At 40.3% G+C, this 19,096-nt stretch overlaps 1 protein-coding gene across 2 annotated transcripts in view; it reads right to left on the bottom strand.

Moving 5' to 3' along the window:
* The window catches only part of UPF1 (UPF1 RNA helicase and ATPase), a 29,609-nt gene extending 10,810 nt beyond the window's left edge, over nt 1-18,799 (bottom strand). Inside the window, exons 1-15 of one of the 2 annotated variants that reach the window (XM_026654899.1) lie at nt 18,338-18,799; nt 10,421-10,563; nt 9,331-9,420; nt 8,201-8,368; nt 7,089-7,269; nt 5,999-6,160; nt 5,108-5,192; nt 4,825-4,923; nt 4,203-4,320; nt 2,909-3,068; nt 2,640-2,758; nt 2,120-2,284; nt 1,714-1,828; nt 998-1,141; nt 58-271 (exon numbers count right to left, since the gene is read on the bottom strand). In XM_026654899.1, the coding sequence (XP_026510684.1) occupies nt 58-271; nt 998-1,141; nt 1,714-1,828; nt 2,120-2,284; nt 2,640-2,758; nt 2,909-3,068; nt 4,203-4,320; nt 4,825-4,923; nt 5,108-5,192; nt 5,999-6,160; nt 7,089-7,269; nt 8,201-8,368; nt 9,331-9,420; nt 10,421-10,563; nt 18,338-18,556 (2,182 nt within the window). In that variant the 5' untranslated portion in view covers nt 18,557-18,799. The remainder of the gene's footprint in view (nt 1-57; nt 272-997; nt 1,142-1,713; nt 1,829-2,119; nt 2,285-2,639; nt 2,759-2,908; nt 3,069-4,202; nt 4,321-4,824; nt 4,924-5,107; nt 5,193-5,998; nt 6,161-7,088; nt 7,270-8,200; nt 8,369-9,330; nt 9,421-10,420; nt 10,564-18,337) is intronic. The other variant, XM_026654901.1, reaches the window with a different exon arrangement.
* Nucleotides 18,800-19,096: the final 297 nt, after the last annotated feature.

The following is a 19,096-nucleotide window of genomic DNA, read 5'->3' as shown; positions in this document are numbered from 1 at the left end:
TCTGATTCTCAGTGGATTGCATGTAAGTCGATTTGTACTGTGTCAATTGTATTTTACCTGCAGTAACACCATTCTGGAGTGACCCCTCATAGAAGATGTTGGATGGAAAAGCACTAAGTGCAGGGTGCATACGATACTGCACTTGCAGGCGAATTGGACGGATACCCAACACCACAAGCCTCTCAAAAAGGGACTGAGACAGGCCTGCCTTCGCAGCTTTTTTACACATCACGACAGGACCAAGCTGGCAGTGATCACCGACAAGGATCAGCTGTATAAAAAAAAGAAATTCAACATTAACTACATAGTATAGACATCTTAAGCTCTCACGCAGATGTCCTAGCTGATGCAATACTAGAACAGACAGATTTCAAGACAGACTGAATGTATAGCATATTACTCTAAAATTATCACAAGAATGCTGATGAGCTTCATATATGCTTTATATCCAGTAATGAATAGCAGACCTCGTAGCCCAGTGGTTCTCAAATTGGGGATCAGGACACCTCAGGGGGTCTCAAGGATATTACGTAGGGGGTCGCGAGCTATCAGCCTCCACCCCAAACCCTGCTTTGGCTCCAGCATTTATAATGGTGTTAAATATATAAACAAGTGTTTTTAATTTATAAGGGGGGGGTCACAATCAGAGGCTTGCTATGTGAAAGGGGTCACCAGTACAAAAGTTTGAGAACCACTGTGTAGCCCCTTAGAGTCATCCAGAGGTGAAGTCTCCAGTCAGACCTTAACATGTCAATCACACTGAAACAAAGATCGCACTTTGGAAAGAAGACAATTTTATTGCTGTCACATAAAACAAAAAAGTTGTTTGGGCCTGCAATAGGGAACTGTCTATCCAAAAAGTTGGGAGTTTTCACTCCCACAGGAGAACAAACAGGGAAAACTGCAACAATCATTTTCTGTGCATTATAAGTAGCGAATAGATATCTGTTTGTATCTGCTTAGGAGTTCCATTATTTTTTAGATCAACCCTTCGTACCTGTTTGGCTCCCAGAACAACTGGCACCATACATTCTGGTTCAGTAGCCTGTGTGCTTTCATCTATTAAAATGGAACGAAACTGCATTTTTGCAAGTCTTGGGTCACCTGCTCCCACACATGTGCAGCAAATAACATCTGCATTCTGATAAACAGACAAAAACATGTATTTCAGCACCAGCACACTCGGTTACAAAATTTCAGTTATGAAAGGACATGCTAGTAAATACTGACCAAGTTGTATATCAATAGATAATATTTTTATATGGAAAATCATGCAAGTTTTTTTAGTACTTCATTGGCAATTTTTAGATCAAGACAGAGTGTTTTTCTAAAAGATCTGCTCTAGGAATTTTCTTCGGGGAAGTTCTATGGCCTGTGCTAGACAGAAGATCAACCTAGATGATCACAATGGTTGGTCCCTTAAGGCCTTGGAATCTACAAATCTGAAAGAATTCCCAAGTGGTTTACAATGATACACAGATCTCCACCTACCAGTGAAGTGTAGCCACCTCAGGGTTGAAAACAGGCAGCTATTTAAAGAGGGACATTACTTAATCCCAGGTTGTAAACAAATTGTTATGCCTATATTACAAACACATGTAGATGGTTGTGGCCCTGCTCCAAAGAACATACTGTTTTAAACATTTACTTATCCAACCCTTCACTAGTCTGCAAAAAATGACAAGTCCTAACAAAGAGAAAAGGAGTCTGTACCATAAGTAATTCACGCTCTGCTGTTCGTTTCAGTGCACGATAGCGTTTCTCATCAGCAGATGACAATTCTCCAGTTTCATCTTTCAGCTGCTGCAGTTTCTGGAGCTCAGGCATACTACACAGCAAAGGAATTTGTCATCAAAACATAATCATGTTTTCTTCTTAAAATTCTAGTGTAAAACTTTTTGTATTTGGGGTTCTAGGGCTCCCTTGAGCAGAATGGCAGTTGAGCCATTTTTTTTTTTTTTTTTTTGGCAGTCCACAAGGGACAACTGAACTCACATTATTTATTAAGTCATGGCTTACCCCCAATCTCTGCATTAAATTTAATGTATTTTGCCATTCTCACGTGATAACCTACTGCAACACCAAGCCCCCAAGACATTTTTCTTGGACAACTTCTTACCTATCCATGTTTCTGATCTGGTTGTGCAATGCCAGGAAAGATACAGGAGAATCAATTGCCTCGCGGCTTTTAGCACATAGACGAACGACTTTTAGCCCTGTCTGATGGATCTTCTCAGTGAGCTGATCCACAGCTATGTTACTTGGGGCACAAACTAACACAGGCCTTAAAAATTAAACAGAAGAAAAAAACTGATGTCAACACAAGTGATGAGGAATTATAAAACTTTCCTAGAGGAAAAAAGCTAATCAAGACAAGATCAGAATCATCCAAAATCTGAATATATCCTAAAGATAAGCTGTTCACATATGTTTTTCAAATTCAGCATTTTGAAAGTTTTTCAGGAGTGGCACACTTCTGGAAGAAATGTTCCAACTGCAGCAAGACAGCATTGTATTTTAAGTATATACTTTAACAGCTGTAGAATATAATTTCAATTTATCAATACAGAATAAGTGTTTAAAGTATCACACAGCTTCAACATATATAAAGTATTCAGTTATCAGTTAAAATTTCTTACCCATTGCCCTGCCTAGCTAAATGGTAGACAATAGTGGCTGATGTCACAGTTTTTCCTGTACCAGGGGGACCTTGGATAAGGCTCAGAGGACGCTGCAAGACAGTCTTTACAGCATAAACCTGAAAAAAGTTTTGCTATTTTAGCATATCGTTTGTACTTAACGTAGGTAAGCATAGTTAGGTTATTATACATTTTTTCACTCAAGTCTATAATCCTTGTATGTAAATCCTTTATGAAATTATGGCTGACAAGAGAAATGATAGGATTACCTGAGAATGATTGAGGTCAGGAAGTCCTTGCGCTGTAAAACGCTTTGGCAGCTGGCATTTAATAATCACATCTTCTACCTCATGACCTAACAGTTTGTGGTAGATGTAGCCAGACACTGAAGTTTCATCCACAGCAAATGTTTTTAAAGCACTCTGCATTCTGAAAGTGAAAACACAGATCACACAACATGAACTGAACGTATTCATCCACAAACTTCTGTAATGTGGAGGTGAATTAGGTACAAGACGCAACAAACTCAAAACCCCATTAGCTTAATAAGCAGGTTGGGGAGGAGACAAAACACTTTCAGCCTGGCAAACAGGGTTAGCCTTCTGTCATTCTGCTAGCAAAAACTGAGCTCCCTATGTTCTTAGATACTGTTCTTGTGCAAGCGAACCATAGTGTGTTTCCAAAGGAGGAAAAACTCCAAGGAAGGCAAACACCATTACAGATAGTCAAGATTACTTTCCACACACCCTGCAGGGTTTGAGGAAGAGTTGTGTTAAACAGGTTTCTTTTGGAGCAGCCTCACATGGCTCACAGAACTCTGTAAATAAAAGTCTGAAGACTTTAGTGTCCCAATGATTACTAACTCCAAAGATTGCAGTTCAGATTTCATTGCCGTGTTCAGCTGTTAAGGTTTTAGAAACAAAGCTGGATATTTATATGCTACTGAATTGTTACGTGATTTCACTACAAAGTGAAGGTGTGTTTGTAGAACAAGTAGGCTAGCTGAAAGGAACCCTAGGTACATACTCAGGTTGCTAGCCTGCACTAAAGCTGGTGACACCACATCATCACTATTATTTTACCAGTGCTAGCTAGATTAAAGCTAGCATGGGTATGCCTATTCATGCTACAAGCACACCTTCACTTGCAGTGAAGACATATCCAAAATGGACTGAAGCTCTAGAGAATAACCAGAAAAGATAAAATTTGAAAAAAGGGTTGTGTCTCCTTTCTTTTACGTTAATAATATTCATGATACAAATCAATGTGCATTCAGAATGAGGTACACAAATGAGGAGTTCAATGATGCTTTTGAGATCAGATCCAGTTCTAAACAGAATACGGAGAAAGAAAATAATTCTCTCTGAAGCAAAGGACCTATATGGTCCCAATTTTGGTATGTGCACCTCATTCTCTCTCTCTGGAGGTAAATTTCATGAAACAGATACAAAGTACTTCTTCCCCAGTAAAAATTCAAATTGAACTCCAGGAAAAAGTGTTTTGATTATGTCAAACACCTGCTGGACTCTAAACTACTTTCTGAATGCCAGTAAATTTACGTACCTGTCAAATGAAGTGGACTTCCACACAAAATCCACTTGGAAGTTATGAGTAACCTCCACAGGTGCTCCAACACTGCTCCTCAGCTCAATAGCGATCTCATCACCATAATCTGCAGAGCCTTGTTAAGTAGTAATTTATCTTATAAATTTGGAATTTATTTTTCCACTTTAAAAATATTGGAAAGTGGAAATATAAGCAGATCCCTGGGCATCAGCTGGACAGTGATTAAAGCAGTTTAAAAGTTAATTTCCTTTCTTCCTCTTTTCCTAACTCCTGTGGGCAGATCATCTCAGGTACTTCTATGGACCCCCATTATTGTAGTGTTTGAGCACTGCCCAGTCTAATGTATTTATCCTCACAACCCTCCTGTGAGGTAGGGCTGTGCTATTACCCCATTGTACAGATGGGGAATTGAGGCACACAGAAGCTAAGTGACCTGCTCAAGGTAACGAGTACTTTACATGCACAAGTGAAAGAATTAAGTTGGGATGGAAGCAACTCCATTTTCCTCTAAAGAACTGCCTCAATCCCCCTATCCCTGAGATCAAACTGATGAACTACTCAAGTCACGGTGCAGCTGAGTCAGTGAAATGATCTGCATCTCTAAAAAAGTAAAGGATACTATCAGGAACTTTAATAACATGACCAATTCCTTTCCACAAAGGGGCCAGGTCTCCTTTATATCTCAGGCAGATTTCGTCTCCCTGCATAAGACGCATATCTAAACAGAAGAACATTCAAGCAGTTATTTTTGAAGTCTGTACTGGTAAATCAACCCTCCAACAAAAACAAAAGTTATAAAACTGTTCTGTGCCCCAAGACAGACCATCAGACTGTATGCAATTTTAATGTTACTTACTGGTTACAACACACCTACCTCAAAACAATCTAACAGACATCATTACCTGAGTCAGTCTTTGGCAAAGTGAAGTAAGCAATTCTCTTCTTGTTCAAGCCCAGGTCCCATCTCACTGTGATGTTATCTTGGGTCTAAGTTGTAAAGAAAAGGCATCTTTTACTTTCTAAAAGAATTGTACCAGAGATGTTTCTTGACTATCCTCCTTTTCTATAATGCTCAGAACAGCCAAATATTTACAAACACTTAAAGAGAGTTTATACCATTTGCATAACAACTGTATTTCTACAAAACTGAATTACTTACCAGCAACTGGCACCATTGAGGTACTGAGCCATCATCTCCAATTTCTTTACAGTTTCTTCAAGAATGCTGCTTTTGGCCCCAAAGATGTTGAATTTCAGGCACTGTACATAAGCGTGTGCGCTAATCACATATGCCAGGTGTTTATGTGCCCCCATACGACACCCTAAGTTCCGCTGGGAGCCCATCTGAGAAATCCAAAACTGGCAGATAGGCAAGTGTGGTTCCATGGAGGAGATGACCCAACAGAATGCCAATGAAACTGGTAACAGTTCTCTCAAAGTTGGGATGTCCTCCACAGAATCACATTCTCTAAAGACTAAGGAGGAGATTCCCTCTCAAAGACGGAAGGAGAGACTAAGGATTCAGACATGTTTCAAAACCCAGTAGCACCACCACTGTTGCTTTCTGTCATCCCCCGCTTCCAATCTCTTTAAATTCTGTGTGATCATTTTCCATCTACCTCCCATGGTACAAGTAATGATAATGGTGACAGTTGCTACTGTAGTAAAGCTACGTTTATTTCACTTAAGTCTTCTCTTTTCTATTGTTAGGAGCCAGGTGTTTCATGTTATCAATTTGAACTGCTTAATAATAACTAAATAATAAGCATCTTTCAATGTTTCAATCACACTACCTGGGACTCCTTGAGTTTCTTGTCGTAATCTGCTTCAAGCTTGACTAGAGGTCCAAAAATATTTTGGTATTGATAAGCATCCTCATATCTAAGTAAGACATGCTGCGGTTCTTCATCAACACCAGGTTTTTCCAAGTCTTCAAGGGTTGCAGATGGATTTTCCTAGAATTGGGAAATGGTACATTAAGTTCTAAGGCATGAGATCCAGAACATCAAGCTGACCAGACTTGCGTTGTCAAAGCTGAGATAAGAGTAGTAAACACTACAGGGAGCGTAAAGTAGATTTTTAAAATTGTTTCAGACTAAAAATTCTGTCCTCTAAAAAGTGACTAGACATAGCATCACGGGGTTCCTTATTTACCATCATCTGACCTCTGATCAGCTATGTTTTTTTTGTTTGTTTTTTAAACTGTTATCCCCGCAAGCTCGGACTTGGAAATGAAAGTTAAGTTGTGTTCTCTGGGGCAGACACCACTATCAATAATAAATCACCTAAGGCAAAATTCTGGCCTCAATTAAAACTGTGCAAACTCATTAAAGTTGCTCTCACTTAGTTGGGTTGTCTCCGAACTGCTATTAGATGTTAAAGTTTGTCACTGAAGTTAGATAAGACTGAATACCAAGAGCAGATTGGCATCTCCTTACTCAGATATTTGTATATAATCATTGCTTAGAGTAGAACTGAACTTTAATCTAATGTGTTAATACAGGTAAGGAAATTTGGTTTTACAGATACAGTTTAAACTGGCGGTGTCCTTTCAATGTTAAATGATACAGCGTGTTGGAATTTTGTGATCTACTCAAAAATGCAGAATCCATAGCATTATCCACTATTAACCAAACAATCCTTTCTTCCATCTGATTAGTAATCTCCCAAACCCTCGCTCTCATGAACTGCTATCCTATGTCCAAGTTTGTCAAGACTTTGGATGGTAAAGTCGGTGTGGGGAACATGTCTGCATGAATGTAAATTGCTGTGTAAATCTATGGCATAATACAAATGGTTAATAATGAGGTCTCTTCCATCATGATTAAATACACAGAATTTTTAATATTTGGCTACAGATTCCTAATTTAGAGTGGCACATACCTTCCAGAGTTCTTCCAGTTTGTTAATTTGTTGAGCTGTAATCTGACGTGCTCTCAACTGCTCCTGTTCCGAAGGAATCTTTACCAGCCAGGAAAGGAAACAGCGGTCTTGGATAAGAGGTTGCCACTGTGAGCTGTCCCAATTAATATCCTTTAAACTGCTCTGACTGGCACACGGTTGCCTGCACAATCAAGATATTGATAATGAATTTATTAAATTAGACAAGTGTAAAAACAAGTTTACCCATGTGAAGTTATGCTTTTGAAGTCAAATCTTTCAGTATTTTCAAAAATTAAATTGGGCCAAGAGTCCACTATGATTAGGTGCTGCACTTGCCACTATGATATCATGGAGATGAGTGCTCTCAAAATATTCATGAATGATATTGCATCACTTTGACAATCCTAGCATCTAAGGTAGCAAGTTCCTAAGAGTGTTTGCCTCTGATTCAGTTACTGTTCATTAGGATGGCATACAGAACAGAAACAGAGGACTATTTCTAATATGCCATTACATAATTAAGTAAGAGAGTAGAAGCTTACCATAGAAATGGATCTTCTACTGCCAGGTAAATAGCAAGCTATAGCATTTATCAGATATAGTAGAGACCATGATTTCATGACTATGTTCTGTTACAGGACCATTTTCAATTTAATATAAGATTACTCTGTTCTTGAACAGCTGTAATCTTATGGGCTGAGAAAAGTCTTGTCAGTCTGAACCACAGTACACCACTCTAGTTAGAGGTTAATGTGTCAGCTTCCAACTAGAAGTGTTACTTTGGTATATCTGACATAAAATTATTCAAAAGTTTAGTGTGTTTAATGAAAGGAAAGACTCACTGCCTGAGACTCCCTTCATAAAACTAGGATGATTACCCAGAATAATAGAAAATGTATTTATTCTAGTATGCCTTGGAAAATGTTATTTAATACATGAAGCCTAAGCACTCACCCACAAAGTGCCTGATGACAGCTCAGAATGCAAGAACCATTTTTGGTATTAGGTGAAAACAGGAAGTATTGCCCTTTAGAAATACATGTGGCTATCCCATCAAATTCTACTCTGCTTTAGCCTTTATTTGAACTCCCCCCAAAAAGCGATTCTCTCACCTGCACAGTAATACGACTACCGAGTCAGCCTTAGCTGGAATGAAGCCAAGGAGGAACACATTACGACAGCCACAATTATAACACTCCAAGACCGTCTCCCCCAAAGGACCATCTTTGTGAAGAGTCACCTCTTTACACTTTGCCCTCACGAGATGATTTACAATGTGGCTGAAACCAGAACACACAAGTTCGTATACGGTTAATGCAGAAAACAATTCTGGCCACTAGACTCAGTTTTAATCCTAATTTAAGACAATAAAACAGCTCAGTTAGCACTAAACACAAAGAATGTCTGTTACAAATACTTGCTATTTTCGCCAACAGAAGAAGTTAACCACTAGCACTTCACTCAGCTGATCTAGGGTTTGGTCTACACTAGGAATTTATGTCAGTATAACTATGTCACTGAGGGGTGTGGAAAATCCACACGCCTGAGTGACAATTATATGGACTTAACCCCTGGTGTAAACAATGCTAGGTCAACAGGAGAGCTTCTCCCACTGACATAGCTACCGCATCTCAGGGAGGTGGAGTACCTACACTGACAGGAGAACTTCTCTGAGTGTAGGCAGGGTTTTCACTAAGCGCAGCAGCTACTCCGCTGCAGAGATGTAAGTGTAGACAAGCCCTTGGATAGATGTGAAGAAATGACTTGGCTCCCAGGGAAAACGCACATTTTTTAAAAAAAATTACTAGTAGTTAAGGATCTGGGGCTTCCTTACAGATCAACTGCAGGGCAAGAGCAGCAATTATGGATGCTGCTGAACAGCAGGGGAGAGGAAACAAAGTTCATTTAGTAGACAAATGACCAATGAAACTATTGCTAGCTTCACTCAGACAACGCTCCTAAGTCACGGACTTTGAGGTGATGGTTTCCTTGGTATGTGCTGGTGATAATGGAAAGATTGGGTGGGGAAGGAAGCTAAAAGCTCACATGCAGATCCACAGAGCAAATTTCTTTAAAAAAAGGTTAATTGTGCATGTTAAAAACTCAAGTGGATGTTTAAAAGCCAACCTTCTTTTGGAGTCAACAATCACATGAGAAAATGAAGTAGGCTGCATCAGAAACCTAATTTGTTTTCTCTATAACCAGAATTTATTATTGCCATTTCTGTCATTTAGTCACTTACCTGCCAGATGTATTTCCACGCCCATTACAGAACCACTTCTTGCTGGTATTGCAGTAAACCACACAAGCTGGGTCATGGATACCACAGTAACTAAAATCAAAGAGGGAAAAGAAAAAATAATCAGGTAACTGTTTACAGGAATGTACAAACCATTCACTGTATTATAGACATAAGCTGAAACTGGCAACTAGGTGGCACTGGGGAAATGGTGTGAGATGGGTTAAACTATTATTCCATACTCTTAATTTTCATTTTGACAGAATCTTCGCAATGCTCTGCAATTCAGCCTTTAAACCACCAAGTCAGCCTCAGTCACTTCCATCCAAGTTGCACTAACTAAATTCTCATTTTGAGGTCAAACATCTCCCAGTTTTAATTGAAATAAATATTTTAGCAGCTGAATTTATATTACAGGGTTCTTTGCCTCATGTATTATGTATATAGTGCCTCGCCAGAGGGCACTATTCCTTGCTAAGATACTGTGTTACAATATGCAGAAACCGCAGTGGACTAGTACGGTTAGTATATAGGTTAAGCTATGTACCTGCTGCTTGTATGCTAATTGAGCATTTGTGTATTTACTACACAGGACTCAAGACTTCAGTTGGTCACTTCTATAGAGTACCGCCCATCCAAGGCCTTCAGAACATTTTACGACCATTAAATTAGTCTTCAACACCCCTGAAAGCTGGGTAACTATCCCCACTTTACAGACAAGCAATTGACTTAATCTGTCAATTTCCCAGAGATTACAAATCAACAGCAGAGTTGGGATTAAAGCTTAAATCCTAATTTCCATTCCTGTGCTTAACCAATGGACCGCAGCTTCATTTAAAGGCAGAAAGGTTATTTGTGTTGGGTACGAAGGAAGTACTTAGCTAAAAGGCATACAAAATGGCTCTCAAACTTATTAATTTTTAAGTTTGGCTACAGTGAAACAGGATATATTTACATCTTACATATTTACACCATTTCCAATGTCCTTTTGATATTTATTGGGTATACAGTGTCATTAAGATTTATAGTTTTCAATGTGATTACTTAAGCCTAATTGAGGCTCCCTCTGAAGTTCATGCAGATCTCAGACTACCTGCAAGCGTGCACAGGAAGATCCTTGGTGTAATAGGTATCTTCTTCATCTTCTTCAAAGTTTAATTCTGCAAGCAGTTGACTGGTTTTAGCTACATTATCATCCACTGCACCATTTTGGAGTATCCCATCAGGACCATTAACCTAAAAAAGAAATTTGATGATATAAGTTATATAGTTAATGCTCCAGTTATAAATTATACCCCATGCCAGAAAGACTGGGGTTGGGGCACTAATCTACTTCACAAATGCTTATGATAATACAACAAGTTTTTGAAAGGGTCTAATTTGGAGAGAAAAGTAGTTGTAAGAAAGGATAATATTGGAGTATATAGTGGTAACAAAACAAACATTGACTGATATGAGTCTATATGTGAGATGCTAGAATTATCCAATAAAATAAATATGGAAAGATTAAGAATATAGATTGGTTGTTGTTCTGCCCATAGTCAGAATTTAATCAAATCACAAATTATGCTCAAACAATTATATAAGGGTCAAATGTTTTTTTTTCCATCCCCCATAGTTTCCTAAGGATATTTACCTGAAAATAGGATCTTTATTTGTCTAGGTCCTCCCCCCGCAACTATTTCTGCTGTTCCTGGCCCACAAGGCCATAATCTTTTGTCTGGCATATCAAAATTATTGATTCCATTACATGAGGACATCAATGAGTAAATGAATTCTTAAACAAAAATAACCTGTTTTTGTAAGTCTAGTTAAAAAATGAGAGAAGTACTGAAAATAGATTTAAGCAAAAATTGTTTCTAAGCATATTATCATTCAAAGTTATCCATGAGGGTGTCTGATGCTCTTTAACAAAAAGTACTTAATGCACAAATGCAGTAATATTAGCTATATAACATACTGCATCACAAAATACTGTGCATATTAGATCTGGTATGAAAATCACTATACATAAGGCATTTTTCAAGCTTGTTTTAACTATTTAATGATTCTTCCAATTCAAAACCCAAATAATGGCTTTTTATCACTATAAAAAAATCCAAGACAAACTATGCAAGACTCAGTCTGAACAGACAGCCTAGCCTGTCTGCCAAGTTTCAGAGAAACATGATTTCAAAGATCCAGAACAACAAAGCCTGTACAACAAGAGTGATGAAAGGACTGCTCTACGCCTTCACTAATGGAGCACTATTCACTACTACCATGCAGTTCTGCAACACGGACTCAGGATGTGTGTCAGCAAAGTTAATGCTCCAAATATCAACCTTATGCATGCTACAAATATATTTTGTCCCTTTTATGTTTATGTAACATTAGCTCCTCAGACATTGGAGATAAGCACAAAGAAAATGTATGCAATAAAATGATCACACTTTCACAGATATTTAGAATGCAGTAGCTGAATTACCCCTTCTCCCAGCATCTCTGTAGTGCTTCAGGTTTGGGTGCTTCTGTTACTAGTAATGAAGGTCATCAAGAAAAGAATCTGACTCAATGTATCAGATTAAAGCAGCCATTGCCACACAGAGTTATAGGTGCTCTAGTTTAATTCCAGTGTCAATTATAACATTTAGAAAGCAGATAAATAATTAGCTTGTCATACGCTCATGCAAACTGGCTCAGCTAATAAACTGGTGTCAAAAGAAACAAAGCCAGGATGTATGTCCCAAAAAGCTTTGTCCACCCCACCCACATATCTGACCTATTATCTTGTAAGAAAGACCACCCCACAGGCAGGTAAGGAATAACACAAAGAGGAATACTGCTTAATCCCAAATCCACCTTCAGGTATGAAGTCTGGGAAAACAAACACCACAACGTGAGCATATTGATTAGCATAGGCTTAATCAACATAACATTTTGGAACAGTGCTATTGGCTAAAGTTACTCCAAGAAGAAAGACACTCTCAAGGGACATATGATATAATTAAATTCTTCTATGGGGATTAGGTTAATTAGACTGGATCAGGCAAATGCATGACAAGTATTTGCCTCTGAATGTCATAGTAAAGGGAAGTTTCCCAGTAAAGGGAAGTTTAATGCTTAAGATTTGGTCAGTGTGAGGCCCAAAGTTTGGATATTAATTTAATATTTTAATATGTTTACTGAGTCAGACATTTAATGCAAAGTCTATTCTTGATATCTATTTTTACCTTCAAATGATTTCTTTAGTTCTCTTAGACAATGAAATATGCATTTCCACAGAGAAACTTGTTACCGCTATCCTCATGACAAGATCGTAAACCTTAAAAAAATGAAATCCAAAAAATGCTGGCTTCTGACCTATTTCTAAGTTTCTTCAGACTTTTGTTATCCCCATTAATAAACTCAAGGATTTTCTGAATAAACCTCTCTGCAGTCCGAGCAAAACCAAGACCAAGGACAGACGGAGGCACATTCTTTCTAGACTTCATATTAAGAGATGAAGTGCTGTCTGAACACTACATATCTCAGTGAAGTAGCCTTAGTTTTTTCCAGAAGTATTGCAAGAGCTACATAAAATTAGAACAAAATAAATCTGCTTCATTGCATGCCTCTCATCTAGATATCCAAGTACCCCATAGTTAATTAACACCCAATTCCAGAGTTAATCTCAAAAGCAAGTAAATTCTAATTCACAAAATACAATTTAGAATGGACTAATACTTGCAAGCTAAAAATGTATCAGGTGTGGTACAAGGCACAGGTCCAAGCACCTTCAGCCAACCTAAAAGTATGAATATTTAGTGTAACTACCTCCTCAAAAGTATTGCTTTTATTTAAAAGATTTATAGTCAGCCCAGGGGCTTAAAGAGTGCTGCTTATATGAGGAATAATGGTTCATAGAGGAAAGAATTCCAGCGGCCACAGGGATTGCAATACTGAACAACAGCATGTCAGACTGACTCCAAAGAAAGACAAATCCAAACTTCATCAGCTAAATGACTGAACAACAGTCCCCTGGAAGACATAGAAAGATGATAACTGGTAACTTCCTTAAATATATAGTGCAATTTTGTAACTAAAATATCATTAACTGGTCATGAAACATAACAAAAAAGAGTATTCAGATCTTCAAATAATTTGAATTTCTTACAGTACAAATACTGAGCACATACAGGTGCACTTTGAATGTAAATGGCCTAACTTCAAAAAACAATTATATACTAAACTTGTCAATTGCCTTGTCTGTAATCAAACTGTTTGGATGCTTATATAAATTTAGATGTCAAAGTGGATAATTAGCTTCTGTGGAACTGCACAGGTTTTCATTTTAAAGGACAGTGAAATTAAAAGTATTTCATCAGCTAAGAGCAGAGTTGTGCAGTACTCCTGCAACAATTGACCACAACAATTGACCGTCAGCTACACCCAAGATATCATACAGAGCTTCCATCCTTTCAGAACTTTAGGTGTGCATGATGTCACCTGTTGCTAGGTACAAACAGTAGCCTAGACTCGGGGCTTGGCAGGCAAGTAACAAGGAAGTGATTCAACTATTGTTTTAAAACCTTCTTGTAATTTTAGCCTATATACACATATTGTTAATGATCTGGCACAAATTGTTTATTAAAGAAGTCTTGTGTTCATCTTAAAAAAAGAATTTAGCACCCTAGTAATAAACATTTTGAAAGACGGGGGCTTAGCCAATAAAAATACTGACACCACAAAAGAGCTGGTCTGTCCTTCAGCATTTTTGTTCTCTTCCCTTGCAAAACTGATCAGCAACACTTTATCAGACTCAGGAGACAAAATTACAGAGCAGCATTATTCTGTTTGGGTAAAGTAGCTGAAAGATTCTTTGAATAGAGGCTTCTCCTGAATATATTACTTCTCAAGTCAGTGGTAACAAAATATCACGGAAGTGCCATTCTAAATTTCTGAAGGGGGTGGGGGGAGAGGAGAGAACCACACTGTCTGGCAATCCTCTGATCTACACACAGGCATAAATGTATCCACTTATTGCCCTTCCACTTATAAGGTAGGTACCAAACTTAAAGCTACAGTGGGATAAACACTAATGACTTAAACAAGTATATGGAACTCTTCCAGTATTCACATAAATAGGGTTCATTTCAGGCTACGGGTCTATGTACTGGGTGCAATACCCATTCCAGCACTACATGGTTGTTGTCCCCAGGACAGGACAGCGTACTGTCCCATCGCAAGTATTTATTTTTTAAGCATCCAGAAATGTGCTAGGCCTTACCAAAACAGAGAACCCCAAACAGCACACAATCTAAGTTTAACATGATACAGAAAATGAGGATCACAAAACATACAATGGTAGCAGTCGTCAAACCATGGTTGCTCAGTAAGATGTACAAGTCTTAGGACACTTGGACTTTGTCTACCTAGCATATTATAAGGTCTGATGTTAACTAAAACATGCTTACATATTTTAAAAATTAGTGTAGACAAGGCCCACTACTTTTCTACTCTAGGTGCTTACATGGCCCCCATTAATATAGTACTGGAGGACCTCAATCTTTAATGTTTATCCTCAAAACACCCCTGTGAGGTGAGGTAGAACTATTATCCCCATTTTACAGATTGGGAACGGACAGAGAGGCTAACTGATTTGCCCCAGGTCACAAAGGAAGTCTGGTAAAGCAGAGAATTAAACCCAAATCTCCCATGTCTTAGGCTAGAGCCCTAACCACTGGACCATCTTTCCTTTCTTTCCAAATGTGGTCACTCAACCACATTAGTACATGAGAGAGACAGTATGCCTTGTCTACACGAACCTTCAAAAACTTGTTAGTATTAACTTTACATTACAAATTTAAATGCTAGTTTAGAGAATGCTGTGAAGAGTGGGGAAATGGACAACAAACAAGTTGTAGGAAACAACAGGGGTAAGACAGCAAATAGAAGCTATAGTGACAAGATCAGAAACATCATAATGCATCTAAAAAGGCCAGTTATGTACGAGCTACAGGTGGACGGCTGAATTGCACTGCTGATCCCTTACACCTTTTGTCAGTGGTGGGACACCAGCCGACTTCAACAAACACTCAAATTCATGGTTTAACATATATTAGAGAAAGAAAGTCATGATGGAGAGAAGAATCAATTGCCTATACTTTGTTAGAAGAGTGAGTGAAGGAAACATATTTAACACTCTCTCTCTCCTCCTAACACCTAGGAGTTAGGGAGACATTTGAACATCACTCCATAGCAAGTAAACAATGTGCGCATATTTAAAAATAAGATTAAACTGGATTTAATGAAGTGAAAAAATACTTAAAGGTGATCAACTTTCAGGCCCTATAAGTTATATTTTTTGTTACTTCTCTTGCACAGGCAGATTACAAATTTATATATCTACTTAAGGCAGGAAAATATTTCCCAGAAGCCTTTGGGAAAGACCCTGATCTATATGATCACAAGTTGAGTCTGCTAAAATGTACAGGACTGGACAGCTACATAAGATTAGGAAAACTAAGGAGATCTATAGTTCTTGCTATATTGTGGTTCATTGCCTATACAACATCTAAAAAAAAATTCTAAAAAAAAATCAAGCTGTGAAACAAGTATTTGGAGGCAAAATGAGTATCAAGAAAAATATGACAGCTTGTAAAAGCTTCTTAAAACATTGTTTCAGCAGCTTGTCAAAGAGATATAAAAACAAGTTTTTCCACAGGATGGCTATAGATTTTATCTGTCAGTAAGTATCTAAACATACTGTACATAGGAAAACAAATGTAGAAGTTAAAACCTTTCTAACCACATGTTTAAAGGAAACTGTATTTGGTATTAATCCTCAGTCAGGGAATTTTAGCATCTGTAAAACTAATCTGATTTTCTAATCAGAAAAATCTGAAGGGAATATTACCTAGATGTTACAGAACTAGGAAGTATAATTTGTTTAGAAACTTACAAAAGACTTTTAAAGACTTTTGGGAGGACAATATATGATATTAGTATGGTTCTCTCTTGTAGGATGTGTGATTATTTCTATACATGTAGAAGATTACTGTATAGGTAATCTAACTGGAAGGTTCTATACAAAGAGCATGCAGATAAGATGGTAACTGAGTGAAGCATGAAAAATTGCAATGTTGTTAATCTTTTCCCCTCTTATTTATTAATCTTCTATAAAAAATAAGTCCTCTGTCTAGATATATGCAACTTGGGTTTTTGCTAAGATTTTATATCAGAGTGCATGAGTAAAGAGACCAATAAAGATGAACTGAGAATCCTTTTAACTACCATGACTTGAGTTCAGGAGTCTGGGTTTCTCTTCCAATAGAACACATCAAGAACACCAAAAACAGCTTAGGGAGTTGCACCCCCAATTCTGCCTTAGGCAGCTGTCAATTGTAGGAGAGAACAGAACTCTGAATATAAGTCTTCATAAGTAAAAGGGAGAAATGAAAGCGCGCACAATATTCTTGAATTGGAATCTTAAATTTATTTTAATAGCACTTCAATTCACCTTTTAATTCGCATTTTAATCTGTACATTGTTTACAAACAGCTCACTGTTGGTACTGGGATTATATCAGTATTTGCTTGTCTATGCAGTTTGTCCATGCAGTTGACTAATTTGCATATTCTGTGATCTTTTTAAATATTACAGCAAATTATGAAGCTTCAGATTTTTTTAAAAAACAGCAATGTAAATTTTTTTGCCACATACAGAGCCATAAAAATCTAAATTTATGTTACCCTCAATTATAGTATTTCATTGGGGGGAGGGATAGCTCAGTGGTTTGAGCGTTGGCCTGCTAAACCCAGGGTTGTGAGTTCAATCCTTGAGGGGGCCATTTGGGGATTTAGTTGGGGATTGATCCTGCTTTGCGCAGGGGGTTGGACTAGATGATCTCCTGAGGTCCCTTCCAACCCTAATAATCTATGATTCTAATCTATGATTCTATGATTGTGTACATGTATCCCACTAACTTCCACTTTTCTTTCACTCACTATTCCAAGAAAATCCTGGTTTTCCTTCTTTTTCAATATCAATAAAAACACCACACTAGGTTAACACTCGGTGGTATATTAACTGCTATCACATTTCCCTAAAAAATATTTTCTATTTGGCCGATGACATTTTGAAAGCCTCCGAACTTCAATCCCAGGTTGTGACAGGCACATACAGGCAAGCCCACAACAAACCAGCTTAGCAACAATGCAATTGGAAAAGATGGATAATAAGGAGAAAAAAAAAAACAGTTGAGACACATGAAATGTTTTCCAGAAGGTGTTTCCTCAAAAAAATAAATGTCAACGCTGGAAAGTGATAAGTCGCAGGATTGTTCGTTGTTTTGCATAAGCAGCAAAAGCTACAGAGGATCCTGTGGCACCTTTGAGACTAACAGAAGTGTTGGGAGCATAAGCTTTCGTGGGTAAGAACCTCACTTCTTCAGCTGCATCTTATGCTTAAGCTTATGCTCCCAATACTTCTGTTAGTCTCAAAGGTGCCACAGGACCCTCTGTTGCTTTTTACAGATTCAGACTAACACGGCTACCCCTCTGATACTTGACAGCAAAAGCTAGACAGGGTTCGGCCACCTGCTCCCCACAACTACACGTCGCTACCGCAGGAAGTCCCCAAGTCTTCATGATGCAGCCGTGAAACCGGACCCTTTCTGCGGGTTTTCCCTTGCCCGCCATGGGTTTCCGGAAGGGAAAGGGGCACCGGTTCCAGCGCTGCCCTCGCCCCCAGAGCTTCGCCGCCAAGCCGTGCGGTGCCCCTGGCCGGGGCCGGCAGCCCTGGCGGGGCGAAGGGCGGAGAGGAACCGCCACGCCCGCCCCATGCCGGGAAGTGGAGCCGGGGTCTCCTTTCCCGGGCGCCACCCGGGACGCGCTGCGGCGGCTTCCCACGGGGGGGGGACCCCCAGCCCAGGGCAAGGCGGGACCATCTGGGGGTGGGGGGGGACGCTCTGCCCGGCGGGCCCCGCGCCCGGCCTGCCCCCCACGGCGGGAGGAAGCCGCCGCCCCGGCCGCCCATAGCGCGGACCCACCTGTGCCTCGATCTGTCCGGGCGGCCCCTGCCCCGGGCCCGGCGGGCCCTGCCCCGGGCCCCCGTGTCCGGGCCCGGGCGGGGTCTGGGTCTGGCTGGGGAGGGTGAAGTCGGTGAACTCGAACTCGGAGCCCTGGGTGTCGGCGCCGAGCAGCTCGGCCTCCTCGGTGTCCAGGAAGGTGAGAGTCTGCGAGCTGGGGCCGTACGCCTCCACGCTCATGGCGGCGGCGAGGAGCGGGCCCACCCCCACCCCCCCCTCCGGCCGGCGGGGCCTCGCCTCACGAAGCCCGGGCACCGCGCGACGCGAACCCCTGGATCGGCCGCGCGACGAGCCGGACGCCCACGAAGCAACCGTCGCCTTGGCCGGACGCAGCCGAATCAACTGGTTCGGGCCGCAGCGGGAGCGATCCCGAGGCGCTAGGAGCGGAACAGGCCGGCCGCCGCAGCCGCGCGCCAGGCCAGGGTGACGCGGAACGCACAGGGGCGACGACGCGGCGCGCCCCGTACGCGTGGAGCCGTGACGTACGCACGCACAGCCGGAGGGGGCGGGAAAGGCGCGGGGGGTGGGGCCCGAGCGACGCCATAACCGTAGGCCACGCCTCTCAGGGGGTGTGGCCCTGTCACTCTCCCCCCCCCCCCCACAGGCAGTGGTGGGGGAGGGGAAGGTCTCTCGCTGCCCCATGGGTGGGGGAGGAGGTCTTTAGCTGCCCCCTCCATAGGCAGTGGTGGGGGAGCAGGAGGAGGACTCTCGCTGCCCCCC

The sequence above is a fragment of the Terrapene carolina genome, unplaced genomic scaffold (genome assembly GCF_002925995.2).
Source record: "Terrapene carolina triunguis isolate 2854851 unplaced genomic scaffold, T_m_triunguis-2.0 Scaffold194, whole genome shotgun sequence".
Taxonomy (NCBI): domain Eukaryota; kingdom Metazoa; phylum Chordata; order Testudines; family Emydidae; genus Terrapene; species Terrapene triunguis.
The sequence above is the reverse complement of the archived record's forward strand: the minus strand, read 5'-3'. Positions and strand labels throughout refer to the sequence as shown.